At 44.4% G+C, this 20,267-nt stretch overlaps 1 protein-coding gene across 1 annotated transcript; it reads left to right on the top strand.

The window, feature by feature from the left end:
- The first annotated feature begins 1,461 nt into the window (after positions 1-1,461).
- On the top strand, positions 1,462-19,172 carry LOC119822881 (kinesin family binding protein). Its single transcript, XM_038342504.1, has 7 exons — positions 1,462-1,933; positions 5,647-5,745; positions 9,575-9,654; positions 9,931-10,114; positions 12,567-12,651; positions 14,415-14,530; positions 17,751-19,172. Exons 1-7 carry the CDS (start codon positions 1,520-1,522, stop codon positions 18,624-18,626), a joined length of 1,854 nt encoding a protein of 617 aa, XP_038198432.1. The 5' UTR covers positions 1,462-1,519; the 3' UTR covers positions 18,627-19,172.
- Positions 19,173-20,267: the final 1,095 nt, after the last annotated feature.

The raw sequence follows: 20,267 nt of genomic DNA, 5'->3' as shown, positions 1-20,267 counted from the left end.
GAGGGCTGGTGAGATGAATCAGTGGTTAAAGAATCCTGTCACCGAGCATGATGAACTGCAGAGCCCACCCACATGGTAGAGGAGAACCCATTTCTGGAAGCTATGCAGAGCAGGACACAAGCATATTGACACACGTGCACACAAATGAAATAAAAACATTTCGTTAACTAAATTTCATTAAACCTTTTAACAAACTAAAAGGTTATATCTTAAACTGAGTTTGGTAGAACACTAATCCCGGTACTTGGAAGGCAAAGGCAGGAGGATTACCATGAGCTCAAGGCAAGCCTGTGCTTTGTTGGAACTACCAGCCCCACCAGGACTACAGAACAAGACCTTTTCTAATCCTAACCCTCTGGCGGCAGAGGCAGGCCGACCTCCTGGACAGCCAGAACTACATAGAAAGACCCTGTCTTTAAGAGTAAATAAAAGGGCTGGAGAGATGGCTCAGAGGTTAAGAGCATTGCCTGCTCTTCCAAAGGTCCTGAGTTCAATTCCCAGCAACCACATGGTGGCTCACAGCCATCTGTAATGGGGTCTGGTGCCCTCTTCTGGTCTGCAAACATACACACAGACAGAATATTGTATACATAATAAATAAATAAATATTTTTTAAAAAAAGAGTAAATAAAAATGTAAATATTAATGAGTAAGCCCCCACAGGGGCACACCCATAAATCTTTGCACTTCAGATGCAGGGTGTGGTGCAGGTGAACAGGACGATGTTGAGTTTGAGGATATCCTGGGCAAAACAGAAGAAAGACATCTCAAAAATAAATGGTTGAAACCTAGTAAGAGTTTAGTGTTCGCTAACTTGAAGTAAGGTCTCGCGCCTGTGAAACCTAAAGATGATTGCCATCATGCTTGGCACAGAGCCTTTATAAATTTTGTAGGGCGGTTGGAGGCGGAGTGAGATGGCTCAGTGGGTGAAGTTTGTTCACTCTGTAGCCCTGAGATCCACACGGTGAAAGGAGAGTCAGACGGTGAGAGGAGGCTCCTGAAAGTTGTCCTCTGACCTCTACATGCACTCCGTGATACACGTTCCCTCCAGATATACTAAGCAGTAATGGCTTAGTATACTAATATTGAACGATCCCTACCTACCTACTAAGCAATTAACTAGCTTAGTTAGCGATTAACAGTATCCTGAATTTCATTTAGGGATTGAACCCCTGGTCTCATACCCGGTAGGCAAGTGCCCTACCCCTAAGCCTTCTAATTTTGAACATTTTTATATAAACTACAGCCATCTTTCGGGATGAAGCGCGAGGAGCCACACCACACCGGGTGCAGCTGACGGCTCTGTCCTCCTCCCCGACAGCTTCGTTTCCCTGACGACGGCTGTTGTGGCGACCAGCTCGCCCTCCTATTGGCTGCTGCCTAGCGTCTCGCGCTCCCCTCCACCGACTTCATTGGTCGGCGCGCCACAGTCACGACGTGTCGTAAGTGAAGTGTCGCAACGCGGAGGCCTCCGGTGTCTGGTCCTCTGGCAAGGAGGTGGCGGTCTGCTCAGGCCGCGATGGCGAGCACCCCTGGGCCAGAAATCCGGGAAAAGTTCCAGGCGGCGCTGGCCCTGTCGCGGGTGGAGCTGCACAAGAATCCGGAGAAGGAGCCGTACAAATCTAAATACAGCGCGCGCGCGCTGTTGGAGGAGGTGCGCGCTCTGCTGGGCCCGGCTCCCGAGGACGACGACGAGCGGGCTGCAGACGATGGGCCGGGGGACCAGGCCCTGGGCGCGGCCGAGCCGCGGGATGCCGAGGGCCCGGGGGAGCAGCGGGCGCTGCGGCTCGCGGTGATCGAGTTCCACCTTGGCGTGAACCACATCGACACGGAGGAACTGTCCGCTGGAGAGGAGCATCTGGTCAGGTGCCTGTCGCTGCTGCACCCCTTCCGCCTGTCGCTTGGCTGCGTGTCTCTCTACATCCAGGCGCAGGTGAGATGCCGAGGCGGAGCTCACTCGGCGTCCAAAATGCCGCTTCTGGCTGGGGTTGTCTTAGTTGGTTCAGTCCCCAGTATCGCAGAACCCCAGGCCTGGAATCTCAGCACTTGGAAGGCTGCGGCAGGAGAATTGCTGCGAGTTCCTGGCTAGCCTGGGCTACAGAGTGAAGCTTAGTCTCTTTTAATTTATCTTAACACCTACTCACCATCTGTCTGCGAACTTCCTCTGCGCTCTCGGCGCCCACTTCAGCCTCACTTGCTACCTTCCTTAGTCCTGGGCAGAACGTTAGCGGCTGTGCTTTTCCAACCCCTTGACCAGCCCAGTTTCATTCTATTAAGAAAAATCCAACTTGATTCAAATGGAATGAAAATGACAAGGGATGGCAAGAATAATCCGATCTTGGTTCAAAATAAAATGTCCCAAATCTTCAACTCCACTCTTACCACATTGTTTTGTTGGGTCAGCAAGGAATTCCCACCTATTCCTCATAATGTGTCTCAAGACCTCCTTTTAGTAACTATTTTTTTTTGTTTGTGTTTACACAGGACTTCATGTGTCCAGGGCTGAACTTTATCTTCTTGTCTCCTTGAGTGCTAGAATCCTTTCTCCCTTTCTTCTTTCGGACAGGGTCTTGTTTTGTAGCCCAGGCTCGCCTTAACCCATGATCTTCCGACCTCAGTTTACTTGCTGAGATTACAGAAATGGACCACCATGACTGACTCTTGTTTTAGTAACGTTTGTTGGTCCAAATTGATCTCTCCTTCCAACCTTCATTGTTTTATAATAGCACACTGTGAATTATGCTTATTGTTAATGAAAGGCTGATTGCCCGAGAGCCAGGCAAAAGGCGGGCAATCAGACTGAGGATGCTGGTGGGAAAAAAGGACGTAGTCAGAGAGACACTAACCAGCCAGCCAGCTGCAGAGGAAGCAGGATGCGTAGAAATGAGGTAACAAGCCATGAACAACGTGGCAATACATAGATTAGTAGAAATGGGTTAATTTAAACGTCTGTGCTAGTTAGTAATAGGCCTGAGCTATTGGCTGAGCATTTATAATTTATATTCATCCTTTGATTTGGTTATTTGGAACTGGGCATTTGGAACAGGAAACATCCTCTTACAATACTTTGTCTCATTTATAGGGTGCTTGGCTTATTAAGAAGCAAGTCTGGCAATTCTGCTTTGAGGAACCTAACACTTCAAAACTCAAATAGTGGGTAGAGTTTTCCAGGCCCTTGGGTGTAGTGCAGTGGTAGAGTATTTACCTAGTGCTCCAGGTTTCATCTCCACACTCTGGGGGAAAAAAAGAAATACACACACACACACACACACACACACACAAATAACGTCTGACTCCCTGGTGCCAGGTTAGTCTCTTAGGCTTACAGACATTTTCATCCTAGAGTCCACATAGGCTCATATATGTGAACCAGGGAGTATTGACTAAAATTGATTGAGTAGGTAGGCCTTAAGGGAAAGTCTCAAAACTAAAAAAGAAATTGTATGTCATATTCTTTTATCATGGCTCAATAAAATTAAAGGTCTAATAATAACAATATTATTATTGTTATACTACCTACACTTTTTTGCTCACTACTTACAGCTCCAGTAGGTGGTACAGATAGGCACATTTTACGTGTTTGTTCATACATGAGTGAGCTAAAGAAATGCATAAGATGTTCAGTTCAAACACTTCAGCCAGCTGTTGTCAACACATACCTTTAATCCCAGCACCTGGTAGGCAATGACAGGAGGATCTCTGTGAATTCCAGGCCAGTCTGGTCTGTGAGTTCCAGGACAGCCAGGGCTACACAGAAAAACACTGTCTCTAAAAACCAAAAGGGAAAGCAAGAAAACAGCAACAACAACAACAAAAACCCACTTCAACAATTACTAAGTTACACTCGAACCCTTTGTGATGGTGATTCTGCACTACCAGCTTGGCTGGAGTAGGAATCACCTAAGAGAAGCACCTTTGGCTACATCTGGGAGGGTATTCCAAAGAGATTCCCTCAGCTGTGGATGGCACCATCCTTGGGAAATGCCAACATTTCTTTCTGTACCAAGTATGGATTCAGTGAGACCACCCACATCACATTCCAGGCCCTGTGCCATCCATGACATCTCTCCAAAGTGATCCGAAATAAACCCTGTGTTTGAACAGTTGCTTTTGTCGGGGCCTTTTGGCACAACAAGAAAGTCAGCCTGTCAAAGTTTACCAAGGGTTAAAACCTTTGGAGGGCTTGGAGAGATGTCTTGGGGTGAAGATGCTTTTTGCTAACTCTAACAACTTGCGTACAAGTCCCACGACCCACGTGTTGAAAGTGGAGAACCGACTCCTGTGTATAGCCCTCTGCATGCACATCTCAGTGCAAACACACATGCACATGATAAATGGAAATTAACACACAGCTTTTTGAAAAGGTTTTAAACTTTAAACATTAAAGTTATTCCACTATTTCAGTATCATGGAACCCATACATAATATAAAGAGTCTGCCTGCAGTGTATGCCATATTTTATTGATTTTAAGATATGTGTTTGCCGGGCGGTGGTGGCGCACGCCTTTAATCCCAGCACTCGGGAGGCAGAGGCAGGCGGATCTCTGAGTTCAAGGCCAGCCTGGTCTACAAGAGCTAGTTCCAGGACAGGCTCTAGAAACTACAGGGAAACCCTGTCTCGAAAAACCAAAAAAAAAAAAAAAAAAGATATGTGTTTGACAACTTGGTAAACCTAAAATAAGAATGTCTCCTCACCAGGATTGGAGAGATGGCTCAGAGGTTAAGAGCCCTGGCCACTCCTCCAGAGAATGGGGATAGGATTCCCAGTACCCATATAGAGGCTCACAGTCATCTCTAACTCCAATCCCAGGGGATCCCACACCCTCTTTTATCCTCCACATGCATGCAGGTAAAATGCCCTTAAACATAAAATAAAATTAAAAAGAAATAATCAAATAGCATTGTTTGCCAATCTAATCCTTGTATACCTGAGAGCCCAGTTCAACAAAGCAAGAAACAATAAGGTAAATATGTTATACTTGAGCTACACAGAGCCAAGGGTGGTATCACACACCTTTAATCACGGCACGCAGGAAACTGAGGCAGGCGGACTTCTGTGAGTTTCAGGCCAGTCTCCTCTATATAGAAGATTCAGAACAGGCAGGACTATATAAGTGAGAACCTGTATAAAGCAACAAGAAACCTAAAAAATGTATATACACATACATCTCATAAGTTATATTGGTAGTCGTCCTGTACATAAGTCATAACTAGTTAGAATATTTTTAGAAATTTAAAAATAACAACCTTGGGAACAATAGAACTAATAATTTTAGAACTAATAGTTTTAAAAGGAGTCTCAAATATGATCAGATATGAAGAGGTCATTATCCTGGCATTCATTTATAGGTTTGTGTTAGGTAATTTTTTGTAACTGTGACCAATATTCTTGGCATAGACACTCAAAGGGAGGAATGGCTTGTTTTGGAAGATTTCATCCAACTTTGCTCAGCCACATGGACTCTGGCTGTTGTAGCCTGACACAGCAGGACTTCAGCTCATGAACAGGAAGCAAAGTGGCAAAAACAAAGAGGGCCATATTAATAAAAACCCACTGCCATTTTATCAGGAAATACTGACTTTGAAACTATGAGTCTCTTTAATTGGATATATTCAATGGCCGTCTTCCCGTTCCTTGCTTTCCAGAATAACCTGGGCATCCTGTGGTCTGAGAGAGAAGAGATTGAAACTGCACGATCCTACCTGGAGTCATCAGAAGCACTGTACAATCAGTACATGAAAGAGGTGTGTTACGTGGCAGACAGCAGTTCACATTGACAATGAACTAATCATGAATTGATACCAGAATTCCTTATTCGCAGGAATTATTATTAATTATAAACAGATGGCTCCCTTTACAAAGTGCTTGCCATGCAAGCATGAAGACCTGACTTTGACCCCCCAGAACCCACATAAAGAGCTGGGTGTTGGGTATTGTGCATGCTTGTAATGCCAGTGCTGGGGACTCAGGGACAGGTGACCCTCGAGCTCGGGGGCCAGCCAGCCAACTCAGCAGTTCCCAAGCCAATGAGAGACCCTGGCACAAAAAAAGCAAGGTGTTGCTTCTGGAGAACTCCTGAAGTTGACCTTTGTCTTCCACAAGCACATGCACACATGCATGTGCATACACGCAAGAATTTTTCATTCATGATAATGATTTTTCAGTATACCTGGGAATTTCATTTATTTATTTATTTATTATGTATACAATATTCTGTCTGTGTGTATGTCTGCAGGCCAGAAGAGGGCACCAGACTTCATTACAGATGGTTGTGAGCCACCATGTGGTTGCCGGGAATTGAACTCAGGACCTTTGGAAGAGCAGGGAATGCTCGTAACCATTGAACCATCTCTCCAGCCCTGGGAATTTCTTTATAGAGCTGTCTGAAATTACTGCATATTGAAGACTGAGGTTCTTAAAAGTAATCCTCGGTAGAGCAGAATGGCAAAGATGGTCTTAATATAATCATAAAGGAAATACTCTAATGTTATCCAAACATACCATTTAAATATTTTCATATTAATTTGTTTTAGATTTATTTATATGAGTGTTTGCTGCATGTATATCTGTGTTCTACGTGCATCCCTTGGAAGTCAGAAGAGGGCATCAGATTCTTTGGAACTGGAGTTGCAGATAGTTTTGGAACCACTCTGTGGGTGCTGGGAACTGAACCCAGCCTGATCTCTGCAAGAGCAGCCAGTTCTCTTAACCACTGAGCCATCTCCAGCTCAGTTGTGGATGTAGACTACTGATTGTATTTTTATTTTTCACTGAAGACAGTACTTTGAGGGAAACCAGCTATACAATACATCTGAAACTCAACAGTACATCTGAAATCTTTGTGGCTATGTTTGCAGCTGTGGTGTGCACATCAGAATCACTCAAGGGACCTGTGAAACCTCAGTAGGCCATGTAGGTGCCTGTGTTCCCAGCAACTTGGAAGTTGAGGGAGGAGCTTGAGTTCAAGACCAGCAAGACTCTGTCTAAACCAAAACCAAAGTCTCAGTAGACCAGGCTTCTGGGCCCATCTGTGGCAGTTCTGGGCTGCGGCCTAAGAGTGCGCTTTTTAACAAGGTGACATTTATGCTGCTGCTGTGATGACCATGTTCTGAGACCTGCTTCAGGGCCATGCTTTTCCTGGTGATATTCCCCCATGTCTGAAATGCAGCTTATGCAGATGAACATCTCTGTAGAAGAAGCAGAATATATATGTCTAGGATATATTTCTTAGATTTTTATCACAGCATGACATAAACACCAACCACATTACAACTGCAGAATAAAGACTTAAGTTGGGAAGCAAAGCCAAGGTAAACAGCAGTCAGGCCCTCTTCAGAGACTCAATCCTGAAGGTGATTCAGTAGGTTTCCCTCTCTCTAGCTAATGAAAATTAAGTCATGCATCATTTATGTATATAAGTAAATTAGAGATGGCTCAGAGGTTAAGTTCAATTCCCAGCAACCACATGGTGGCTCACAACCATCTGTAATGAGATCTGGTCCCCTCTTCTAGCCTGCAGACAGAACACTGTATACATAATAAATAATTTTTTTTTTCCAAGACGGGGTTTCTCTGTAGCTTTGGAGCCTGTTCTGGAACTAGCTCTTGTAGACCATGCTGGGCTCAAACTCAGAGATCCACCTGTCTCTGCCTCCTGAGTGCTGGGATTAAAGGCGTGCACCACCACCACCTGACAATAATTTATTTTTGTTTTATGTGCATTGACGTGTATGTCTGTGTGAGGGAATCAGGTCCCCTGAAACTAGAATTGCAGACAATTGTGAGCTGCCATGTGGGCGCTGGGAATCAAACCAGCATCCTCTGGAAGAGCAGTCAGTACTCTTAACCGCTGAGCCATCTCTTCATCCCAAATAAATCAATCTTTAAAGAAAAAAAAAACCCTCTGACTAAAGAAACTGAGGGGAGGAAAGAGTTTATGGTTTTTACACTTCCAGGTTCCATCGCTGAGGGAAGTCAGGGCATGCGTGAACTCAAGCAGAAACTTGAAGCCACAGTAAAATGCTGTTTACTAGCTTGTTCAGCTCGCTTTCAGGACCATTTGGCCAGGGGATGGTTTATCCCAGAGTGGATTGGACCCTCCTATTATCATTAGTAATCAACATAATCACCTGCAGACCAATCTGATCCATCCGATTGCTTGTGCAAATGACTGTGTTGTGTCAGGTTGACAACCAGAGCTCACTGGGACAGATTCTCTCTAGGAAGTATTGCTGTGCTTGGGAACTTGATGCGTTCAATTAAAAGCAAGGATGAGGTTCTGAGGCAAAGCTCAAGGGATAGACGGTGTGTTTAGCATTACTAGACTCTGGGTTCATTCCCAAGCACCCCAAAAATGATATAGCAAGATGCAAGGATAAACTTGTAGTTAGGACTGTCTCATAAAGGGTCAACATTTTTGCCTGGACAGAAGCCTTCATGTTATAATGGGTTTGTGGAGAGTAACGCTGTCACCCTGAAAGCCTTATGAGGATAGGTGCTGTAACTGCCTGCTTTTCATAGACAAGGAAACAGCGTAAGAGGTTGGCTTTCCTAAGACAGTAAGCAGTGTGATTGATCCCTGCTTCTTATTTAGTTGCTGAAAAGTCATGTTAACCCTTAACGTATCTCTGAGTGGGAGGCTAGGCTACAGAGCAAGTTCCAGGACAGCAAGGGGTACACACACGAGGCACACTATCTTAGAAAACAAAACAAAACAAACAAACAAAAAAAACAACACTTTGCTTGTTTCCCTGAGTTGATTTTCATGTGGCAGTTTGAACTGTTACCTAAGAAGATAGAAATCACTATTTTTATGCATATTTTGTCTTATTATAGTTACTTAGTTGAGTATGTGTGTGCACACACATTGCACGTTATAGTGGGTTCTCTTTTTCCACCATGTGGGCTCTGAGGATCAAATTCGGGTCGTCAGGCTTGGTAATAAGGTGGTTTTTTTCATTTATTTTTGAGATCATAACATAATTGCATAATTTCTCCCTTTCTTTTTTCCCCTATAAACTTATGTAGGTTTTTAAAAGAGCCTTTTTAGTAGACAAAACAAAATTCAAAATACTTAATTATTCAACTAAAGCGAAGTTTGGTGGCCTACACCTGTAATTCTGGCATTCAGACTACAGAGACAGTAGTGGTTGGACTCTGAGACTACCCTCGGCCGCACAGCGCACAGTGAGTGCTAAGCGAGCTTGAGTTACAAAGGGAGACCTGTCTTTTTCTTTTTCTTTTTTAAATGTGCACTGGTATTTTGCCCACATGTGTGTCTGTGAGGGAGCCAGATTCCCTGGAACTGGAGTTACACACTGTTGTGAGCTGCCATGTGGGTGCTGGGAATTGAACCTTGGTCCTCTGGAAGAGCAGCCAGTACTCTTAGTCATTGAGCTGTGTCTCCAACAACAAGACCCTGTCTTTAAAAAATAATATATGCACGTGCCAGCCTGAGTTGCAGTTCCATGCTGAGGCTATCTCAGACGAAGGTCATTTCTGCAGACCCGCCACAAGAGAGCGCTTGGGGTTTGTGTTCAGAAGCTGAAAGAGCTATCTGCTCTTTAACCACAGATTGGAAGCCCGCCTCTTGACCCGACGGAGCATTTCCTTCCTGAAGAAGAGAGACTCACGGAACAAGAGAGATCAAAAAGGTTGGTCTTCATCGAGCCCACAGGCATGCCCCGCAGTCTGGCTGGGAGCTTGCTCGGGTGCACACGTGCTGTTTGCTGCTGCACGGCACTCCTCCTCCTCCAGGGCACAGTGAGGATTCTGTGTACATAAAACCTCCATTGTCACTTACAAGTTACTTTGTTCAACTCTGAGACTCAGTTTCCTTGTTTGTCAGATAGATCCAAGGGCTCAACTCAAATAGCTGAAATTTTCTTCAAATGGGAAATGGTTGTGTAAGTCACTGTTTGCCTTCACAGATTTGAGAAGGTTTATACCCATAACTTGTATTACCTGGCTCAAGTCTACCAGCACATGGAAATGTTCGAGAAAGCTGCTCATTATTGCCACAGCACACTCAAACGCCAGCTCGAGCACAATGCTTACCATCCCCTGGAGTGGGCCATCAACGCTGCCACCCTATCCCAGTTCTACATCAATAAGGTCAGTGTCCCAAAGTAGTTCTCAGACAGCCTTGATAGGCATGAGGACAGGGCCAGCGGTGCCGTAGTAACAGGTAGCTGCTATTTTGTTGTTTAAAACTTGGTGTATAGTGCAGCCAGCTGCTTTGGCAAAACAATATTGGAGTGCATTGTTCCACGAATACTTTTGAATCTTTAAAAAAAAGTTTCTATTTGTTTGAGAATTTCTTGCCGTACATTTTGATCCTGATCTTTCCCCTCCCCTTACCGTTGAGTCTTTGACATGCTGCTAGTCCTCCATGACAAGGACCTAACATCAGTTCCGTCCGGCTGTTAGTACACTTTTCATTTCACTCTTGCTGTGTGGTACCTTAAATTGCAGATTTTTATCTTGTTACGGATAAAACTTTATCTTCATGTAATGCTAATCTCACAACTGTGAGAATTTGTCTGAGGAAGTTGACGGTTAAATGTGGGCTTTGATAAAAGCATGTGCTGTGTTTCAGTTGCTGTTCAGAATTAGCTGCTCTCTAATAATCACTTTTGATGTTGGAACTGTGTGCTGAGCCAGAGTCCCAGGTTTAATGGCACACTTCTGAACTGTCACATAGAGAAGTTTGAACCTCAGGCTGCTTGTCCAAATCACTTAGCGTTGTGTTGTATTTTGAGCATAGTAATTTTTTTCCCAGTACTTTAGTTTCTAATACTAACCTCTTCCCCCACCCCCACACTGTTTTTTGAAGGCAGGGTGTAGCTGTGTATCCCTGGCTGGCCTGAAAGTCGCTATATAGACCAGCGTGGCCTGGAACTCAGAGGTGTCTTCCTGCCTCTGCCTCCCGAGTACTGTGGCTAAAGCATGTGCCACCATGTCCAGCACACAAACTATTGCTATTTGGAGCTCTGGTTCCCAGAGTACCAACATTTGGAAATTCTCAGGCCATCAGCATCCCTCTTGCTCCTCTGATGGCCTGCCCCCTTCCCCTCAGCCTTTTCCTTACTATGCCTGCTAGCTAGTTCTGTAAACGTGCTGTGTTTACAGTGTTATCCCACACAGTGACACTAAGAAACACTATTGGGAGAGAAAGGGCAGTGTTGACTGCGACATTGCTTCTAGGAGTTTAGTTTAGGATCAAGCATAGAAATAAGACTTTTTGCATTCAAACTGAACTCCTGTGACTCCATTTCAGCATGGTCATCAAGAGACCCCACTGCAGGCTCCTTCCCTCCAGCTGTTGGGGTTCCCTTGTTTGCTTCATTTAGCAACTTTACTGATGTGGGATTCCCCTCTATATGCTGTGAATATCATTGATTAATAAAGGACTACTTTGAGCCTATAGCAGAGCAGGGCAGAAAGAGCTAGGCAGGCAAAACTAAAGTGAATGCTGGGAGAAAGAAGGGCTGAGTTAGAGAGAAGCCAGGTAGCCCCACTGAAGACAGATGCTGGAACTTTGCCAGTAAGCCCACAGCCAAGTGATGTAGAAGGAGCTGCGGGCTGCTTCCCGCCACCCTGATAGCTTTACCCGAAATAATTACACAGAAACTGTATTCATTTAAACACTGCCTGGCCCATTAGTTTCAGCCTATTATTGGCTAATTCTCACATCTTGCTTTAACCCATATCTATTAATGTGTGTAGCACCACGAGGGGTAGCTTACCAGGAGAGATTTTAACCTGCGTCTGTCTCAGAGAAGAGAGGCATGGCGTCTGCCTGAGGCATCTGCCTGACTCTGCTTTCTTTCTCCCACAATTCTGTTCTATGTGGTGATACACAGATTAATAGAAATGGGTTAAACTAATATGTAAGAGTTAGCCAATAAGCTAGAACTAATAGGCCAAGCAGTGATTTGATTAATATAGTTTTTGTGTGATTATTTTGGGTCTAAGCAGCTGGGAACTAACTAGATTCTGCCATATCCCACATTTTGAATGACAGATGACAGGTATTTGGTGTTTAAAACAGAGATGTTCTTGAAGTGTTTGAGAAGTTTTCTATGCCCAGATTTGAATCTTGAATTCCTTGTGAGTATTGATGAAGTAGTTCCATAAGTTCATTTGTAGAAATCCCTTGACTTGAAAACTTGACGGGAAGCCTCCTTGTCATGTCGTCTCCCTCCAAAGGTTTTAAAAGGCAGGAATGGTCCTCAGTCCTCTGACAGAGTGTAAATTGTCTAAGGATGAACTGTGCATGGGACTTTGGCTATTTAGTGAACCTGAGGGTGTGGTGAGGTGACTGAGATATAGGATGCTCCGTGTTCCTGGATACAGGAGGAGAGTGGACTGTCAGTTTTCAGTCATCAGGGGTGTGGGATATTCTCTGGAGTAGCTTCTACCAGATAATACTGTTCTCCACAGCAGCACTGCTGGGTCTCTTTGGTGGGGTCCTTTTCCTGATAGTACAGCTATGTTAATAGAATTGTTATTGTAAACAAGGCTTTCTCATTGTTAGATTTTCTCTTGCTTATTTTCCCAACAGCTCTGCTTTATGGAAGCCAGGCATTGTCTGTCTGCAGCTAATGTTATTTTTGGCCAAACTGGAAAAATCCCAGCTACAGAAGACAGTAAGTTTGTGTGTGCATCTCATGATAAAGTTTCTCACTATGACACTCTTGCCCACGCTGATCTTGAACTCAGTGTCCTCCCGCCGTAGCTTTCTAAGGACTGTAATGACAGGTGCACCATACCCGGCTTCTATATAACTACAAACCTGTGTGAATTCTGAGTGTATGTGTGTTAGTGTTCTGTCTGCAGGGGTGTATGTGTGTCACATGTGTGCATGATGCCTGCAGAGAGCAGAAGAGGGTATCTCATTCCACAGAACCAAAGTTAGATGGTTGTGAGCCAGTGGATTCTGGGAATGGAGCTAAGGTCCTCTGCAAAAGTAGCAAGAGCTCTTAACCACAAAGCCCTCAAGTTTGAAACTCTTGTAAGCTTTAGAAAAGTTGTAAGACTAGAATTCCATATGCCTTCCTCTAAATGCATTATTTTCAATATTTGTGATTCTCTATTCATTTCTCTTTCTGACCCATTTGACATGAGGTTTTATAGACATCTTTTCAACGGTAATACTTCAGTACATCGTTTCCTAAGAATTAAAATATCTTCAATTAGGCATAATGACTCATGCCTGGAATTCCAGCTCTCCAGAGACTGAGGCAGGAGGAGTGCCACAAGTTTTAGGCCAGCTTGGGCTATGTAACAAATTTTAGGTCAACTCAGACAATAGTATAAGACCCTATCATGAAAAAAAGAAATCTCTCTCTCTCTCCCTCTCTCTCTCTCTCTCTCTCTCTCTCTCTCTCTCTCTCTCTCTCTCTCTCTCTGTCATAGGACCGTTAGCTTCAGGAAATGCAGCACCACAACAGTCCTCCTGTCTGCAGTGCATGTTTCTGTTGTCAGCTGTCCTCTAATGTCCTTCCTAGGGAGGCTTTTCCCGTCTCTGTCATACAGCTTAGGATTTCAGCCATGGGGTCGCTTTAGTCCTCCTGTCCTCTGGGGCAATTCCTGGCCTCTGCCCTTTCAGCTCATCTTTTGAAGGTCACGGGTTGGTTACTACATTGGATTCCTATTGCTTAGGGTTTGTGTGATGTTTCCTTCCGCCATGATTGAGATTTTGGTCAGGATACTACTTATGTAAGGGCTGTCTCCTCACACTGTCTTTCTTCACTATAGGGGTTTTGTTGGTTGCATGTTTGTGTGTTTGTGACGCAGCGTTGGAGCAAGGGCCTTGTGTGCTAGGCAAGCTGGTCCCAGCACAGGGGCTGGGAGGGGTCGGGGAGAAAGGTGAAAACGACAGTGTCCATTGTTTTCCACATGATTTCTGTCAGCATACAAAAACATTGTTGGATATGATATAATATTTTAAATTGTGTAAACTGTTTAACCTAGTAAATTCCATTTCTAGAAACCAGTCGAGACTCTAGGTAGATGTATGTATAGGAATCTGTAGCCTAGACTTGTTCATAATAGGATGGATTTAAAATAGTATATTCCCTCTCCCAGAAGAATGACTGAAATAGGCAATATCTGTTTAATTGTGTGTAATGGTGTATTAAAAATAAAGTTCAGGAGTTGGTAATGATAGGTCAGAATTTTAGTAGCATGCTATATGAAAAAAAACTATTCAAAAGTAAATATCCATTGTAGCGTAGTTTATACCTGCAGAGAAGACCTCAGAAAACCAGTGAGGCTCTGCAGGCGCGGCCCTGAGTGCCGCACAGCTTAGTGAGGGTCTGCCGCTGTGCAGTCAGGGAGGGTGAAGGAACAGAGGACAGTGTTCAGCGCAGATAGCGCTGACCAGCTGACAGGCCGCCTGTGCTTTCAGATCCTGAAGCTGAAGGAGACGTGCCAGAGCTTTACCATCAAAGGAAAGGGGAAATAGCACGATGTTGGATCAAGTACTGCTTGACGCTGCTGCAGAACGCCCAGCTCTCCATGCAGGTATGCACATGGAAATTGCCTTCGGCTTTGTGGTTTTTGTGAAGTGTGTGTGTGTGTGTGTGTGTGTGTGTGTGTGTGTATTTAGGTACCTGTGTGTACTTGTTTTTTTTTTGAGATAGAATCTCTCACTGGACCTGGGGCTAGGTGATTAGGTTATGCTGGCTACAGCAGGCTGCTGGGATGCACCTGTCCTCTGCCCTGCCAGCACTTAGGTTACAAGTGCTCGCCACCACTGGGTGGTGGTGGTGCACGCCTTTAATCCCAGCACTCGGTAGGCAAAGGCAGGAGGATCTCTTTGAGCTCGAGGCCAGCCTGGTCTACAAGAGCTAGTTCCAGGAAGGACATATTCCAAAGCAACACAGAGAAATTCTGTCTCAAAAAACAAAAAAAAAAAAGTAAGTACTGCTTGCTACCATCCTCAGCTCTTTTGTATGGACCCTGGGGATCCAATCTGGGTCCCCAGGCTTTTGTGACTAGCACACTCCTGACTAAACTACCTCTCCAGCCCTAAATGTATTGTTATTTTTAGCAGTCTCCCTCCACAGTTTAAACCAGTTCCTCCCTCAGCCGCCTGGAATAACAGTACCCGGATAACGGGTGTGCACTACACTTGGTAAGGGCCACACAGAACACCACCTCTTTCTGGAAAATGTTCTTTTAACTAGGCTGTGGAGAGATAGGGTCAGCATCATATTTAGATTGTGACATAATTGTTCCAAGAGGGTATTTAAAAAACTAATTGTTCGCCGGGCAGTGGTGGCGCACACCTTTAATCCCAGCCCTCAGAAGGCAGAGACAGGCAGATCTCTGTGAATTGGAGGCCAACCTGGTCTACAGAGTGAGTAGGCTCTAAAGCTACAGAGAAACCCTATCTCAAAAAACGAAACAAAATGTGCATATAAGAATTATTCATTCAAGAGTCAGTTGGTGGTTTTTTGCTTTGTTTTTCGAGACAGGGATTCTCGAGTGTAGCTTTGGAGCCTGTTCTGGAACTCACTCTGTAGACCAGACTGGCCTTGAACTCAAAGAGATCTGCCTGCCTCTGCCTCCCAAGTGCTGCAATTAAAGGCATGTGCCACCACTGCCCAGCTTGAATGAATAATTCTTTATCCTCCACAGATACTATCTCCTTCTTTTGACTTCATAAGGTCATTTAAATTCTGTTTTATAAGCTGGGAATGGTGACACATTCCAGCACTCAGGAGGCAGAACCAGGAAAATCTTTGTGAGTTTGAGGTCAGTCTGGTCTACATAGTGAGTTCTAAGGCAACCAGAACTACATAATGAGACCCTGTCTCAAAAAGCCAAATAGGGGGCATAGGGGTTAAAAGCATCCACTGCTCCTCCAGAGGAACAGGGTTCAATTCCCAGCACGCACATGGCAGCTCACAACCATCTACAGGGATCTGATGATAATTTTCCCGCAAACACCAGGCACCAGCCTGGTGCACAGGCATGCATGCAGGCAAAACACACATGAATAGAAGATAAAAATTAAGTTAACTTTAAAAAGAATGAAGAAAGGGAAGTCCAAATGTGGTATGGTGGCATAATCATTTAAAATGACCAAAATAAAAAGTGAATCAATATAAATAAGTGAGTAAATCTCATCTTTTATCTCCTTCTGCTTGTGATTTTATGTTTTGATCCTGTTTTGAGACGGGGATCTTGCGCTAGTGCCATCTGGTACAGAGCTTACTTGAGTCCTTCCTGGCGTCAGACTTGCAGCAGTCCTCCATCCTCAACCTTCCTAGTGCCGGGATCACAGAGTGCACCACCACGCCTGGCCCCTTAGTTTAATTTAGACTGCAAGTCCTTGAAGGCAGGAAGGAACTCTCACTAATTTTTGTGTCTTTGCAGTATTACCTTACAAACTGACAAAACCCTGTAGGTTCAAGACATAGTCAGTTGTTAAGTGTGGACAGAGTTAATGCAACAGTCAAGTGTAGATAGCCAGAGGTGGATCTCTGTGAGTTCGAAGCCAGCCTGGTCGACAAGAGCTAGTTCCAGGACAGGCTCCAAAGCTACAGAGAAACCCTGTCTAGAAAAACCGCAAAAAGAAAGTATCTGAGTGTCTAAGGCAGGACTGTCAGCTGACTCAGCAGGTGAAGGTGCTGCCAAGTCAGAGTTTGATCCTCAGGACCGACATTACAATAAAAGCTTCAGCTTTGTTGCTTTGTTGCACTTTATTTGTTTAATATAGGTTTTTTTTAGTTAATTAGTGAATTCGTTTGTGTGTATTTGTGTGTGTGTGTGTGTGTGTGTGTGTGTGTGTACATATACATACGTACATGCATAGGTGGGAGGTCAGAGAACAACATAAACGATGTTGTTCATTTCTTCTACTGTGAGGGTCCCAGGGATCAATCTCAGGTTGTCAAGGCTGGTGGCAGATACCACCATATAGTATGTGCTGGCCTGGGATTCACTGTGGAGCCCACCCTGGCCTCAGACTTGCGGCCATCTCCCGCCTAACTGTAGAGTGCCGTAATTACAAATGTGAGCCATCCGCCCACTGTCAGATTTTACTTTTAGGTTGACTGTCTGTAGCCTCCTATGTAGACCAGGCTGACCTTGAACTCACAGAGGTCTGCCTGCTTCTACCTTTCAAGTGAGGTTTTGTGATTGTTTCAAGATTTATTTATTCTATCTTACATATATGAGTGTTTTTGTATGTCTATGTACGCGTGTGCTTGGTGTCCATGGAGACTAAAAGAGAGCATCCGATCTTCTGGAACTGGACTTACAGATGGTTGTGAGCCAGCACATGAGTGCTGGGAACTGAACCTAGGGCTTCTGCAAAAGAGCCATCTTTGTTTGTTAAGACTGGGCCTTGCTGTGTATCCCCAGCCAGCTTGCAATAATGCCATTTAGCAGCCGGGCAGTGGTGGCGCACGCCTTTAATCCCAGCACTCGGGAGGCAGAGGCAGGCGGATCTCTGTGAGTTCGAGGCCAGCCTGGTCTACAAGCGCTAGTTCCAGGACAGGCTCTAAAGCCACAGAGAAACCCTGTCTCAAAAAACAAAATAAATAAATAAATAAATAAATAAATAAATAATGCCATTTAGCCCAGGCTGGTCTCCATTCTGCAATCCTCCTGCTTCTGCCTCCTGAATTCTGGAATTACAGGTGTGCTCCATCACACAGCTGGCTGAGGTTTAATCTGTAGTTTTATTTGACAGTAAATGAGTATCCTGCTTAACTATGGTTTCTCCTTTTAGGACAACATTGGAGAACTTGATCTGGACAAGCAGTCGGAACTCAGAGCATTAAGGAAGAAGGAGCTCGATGAGGAGGAGAGCATCAGGAAAAGGGCTGTGCAGTTTGGAACTGGAGAGCTGTGTGATGCCATCTCAGCAGTGGAGGAGAAAGTGAGATACTTGAGGCCATTAGATTTTGAAGAAGCCAGGGAACTTTTCCTACTGGGTCAACACTATGTGTCTGAGGCAAAAGAGTTCTTCCAGATTGATGGGTATGTTACTGACCACATTGAAGTTGTCCAAGACCACAGCGCTCTGTTCAAGGTGCTCGCATTCTTTGAGACTGACATGGAGAGGAGATGCAAGATGCATAAACGCAGAATTGCCATGCTAGAGCCCCTGATTGTGGACTTGAATCCCCAGTATTATCTGTTGGTCAACAGGCAGATTCAGTTTGAAATTGCACACACTTACTATGACATGATGGATCTGAAGGTCGCTATTGCCGACAAGCTCAGGGATCCTGACTCACACATTGTGAAAAAGATCAATAGCCTGAATAAGTCTGCACTCAAGTACTACCAGCTCTTCCTAGACTCCCTGAGGGATCCGAATAAAGTCTTTCCTGAGCACATTGGGGAGGACGTTCTCCGCCCCGCCATGTTAGCTAAGTTCCGAGTAGCTCGTCTTTATGGCAGAATCATCACTTCAGATCCCAAGAAAGAGCTAGAAAACTTGGCAACCTCTTTGGAGCATTACAGATTTATTGTTGATTACTGTGACACTCACCCCGAGGCTGCCCAGGAAATAGAAGTTGAGTTGGAGCTTAGTAAAGAGATGGTTAGCCTTCTCCCAACAAAAATGGAGCGGTTCAGAGCCAAGATGGCCCTGACTTAAGCCTTGTCAAAGGACAGGAAACACAACCTGAAGCATCCCCCTCCACCCTGTAGTGAGCCAGGCCCAGCTCTGTGGTCGCCTTCACCACCAGAGCGAGAGGAATGCACTTGGAGCTTCAGATGCAGTCAGGAACCTGAGTCTATGCTAGGACCTTCAGCATAAAATTAATAATTTATACCTAATTATGTAATTGCCTTGCTAAGTGACAGGTGTTCTGCATTTTCCATCGCTTGTTTTCCTGTTTAACTACAAACATTTCCTGCTGTGATCTCTGACTGCTAAGTCCTCTGTTGACTGGTACTTGTTGGGTTTAGCACTGGGAGCAACACGAGACAGTGTACCTAGTAGAAGAGCCTGCTGCTGTGACAGATTTGAGAAAGCTACTTCCCATAGTCATTCTCTGTAAAATACTTTCTTAAACGCCTAGATAAATTCTCCCCTTTTGAAAATACTAAAAACTTAATTAAAAATGTTGTAAAATGGCTTATCTTAATTATAAGACAAAAGGCTTTGCACTTAATAAATTTACTTGTTTCAACTAGTAAACACTTCTGTTGCCCCCTTTTTCTTGTAAGAATGTTCCTAAAAAAAAAAAAAAAAAAAAAAAAGATTTAAGCTAGGTGGTGGTGGTGGTGGTGGTGCACGCCTTTAATCCCAGAACTCGGGAAGCAGAGGCAGGTAGATTTCTGTGAAATTGAGGCCAGCTGGGTCTACAGAGTGAGTTCCAAGGCAGGCTCCAAAGCTGCTGAGAAACCCTGTCGGGGGAAAAAAAAAAAAGATTTATTTTTATGTGTGTGTATATGCCAAGTGTGTGTCCGTGGATCATGTGTGGGCGGTGTCTGTGGAGGTCAGTGGAGGGCATCCGATTCCCCTGGGACTGGAGTTCCAGGCATTGTTACTGTTGTGTGGGTACTGGGAACCAAGGAAGAAGAGCCAGTGCTCTTAGCCATTGAGCTGTCTCTCCAACCCAGTTTCTTATAAAAATTGGTCTTATTTTTGTCACCTTAAAGGTATTAGCTTATTCAGAGCCAAAGAATATTTTAATGGTTTAATTAATATATATATGAATTATTCATAATAATAGGTTTCATTTTGACATTTTCATACACATATAGTGTATTTCTATCATACACACACCTGTTACCCTTCTCTTGTCCCCTCCCATTTTCTTAGTCCCCTTCCTCAGAGAAGAATATTTCTTTAATAACATTGCACAGTGAGGAAACATAAGATAGAAAACTTTACTGATTATGGTTTATCATCAAAGAGTCCCGCTGTAGTTATAAACCACATCATAATTCTCATAAATATGGACATTGTTCATATGTGTTAGTCATTTAAAGAAATGCAGAATTCAGGGCTGAGGATGTGGCTTAGTGGTAGCAGTGCTTGCCTCGCTTGGTGAGGACCTGGCTTGCACTGTCAGCATCCAGGAGGGTAGGAAAGAGGATGTCGGCTCACAGTCCAGATCCATTGGAAGATCTGCTGTAGAGAATAACCCTGTGCATGGGTTTGCTGACCTATTAGTTTGTATCCTAAAGCTCCTAAGATTCTGTGGTGTTTCTTGTGGGCATGTGTTTACATAACCGTTGTGCTTTTCCTTTGAGATGGGTTTGCTGGGGGAACAAATCTATGAATAGC

The sequence above is a fragment of the Arvicola amphibius genome, chromosome 9 (assembly GCF_903992535.2).
Source record: "Arvicola amphibius chromosome 9, mArvAmp1.2, whole genome shotgun sequence".
NCBI classification, from domain to species: domain Eukaryota; kingdom Metazoa; phylum Chordata; class Mammalia; order Rodentia; family Cricetidae; genus Arvicola; species Arvicola amphibius.
This window is presented reverse-complemented; position numbering and strand designations above follow the sequence as displayed.

What these genes read in the sequence shown, in the direction of transcription:
- LOC119822881 (XM_038342504.1), top strand. Translation starts at nt 1,520, where the DNA reads ATGGCGAGCACCCCTGGGCCAGAAATCCGGGAAAAGTTCCAGGCGGCG. An exon ending in GAACAAGAGAGATCAAAAAG is followed by an intron (nt 9,655 to 9,930) that starts GTTGGTCTTCAT and finishes TTGCCTTCACAG; the next exon opens with ATTTGAGAAGGTTTATACCC. An exon ending in AATCCCAGCTACAGAAGACA is followed by an intron (nt 12,652 to 14,414) that starts GTAAGTTTGTGT and finishes CTGTGCTTTCAG; the next exon opens with ATCCTGAAGCTGAAGGAGAC.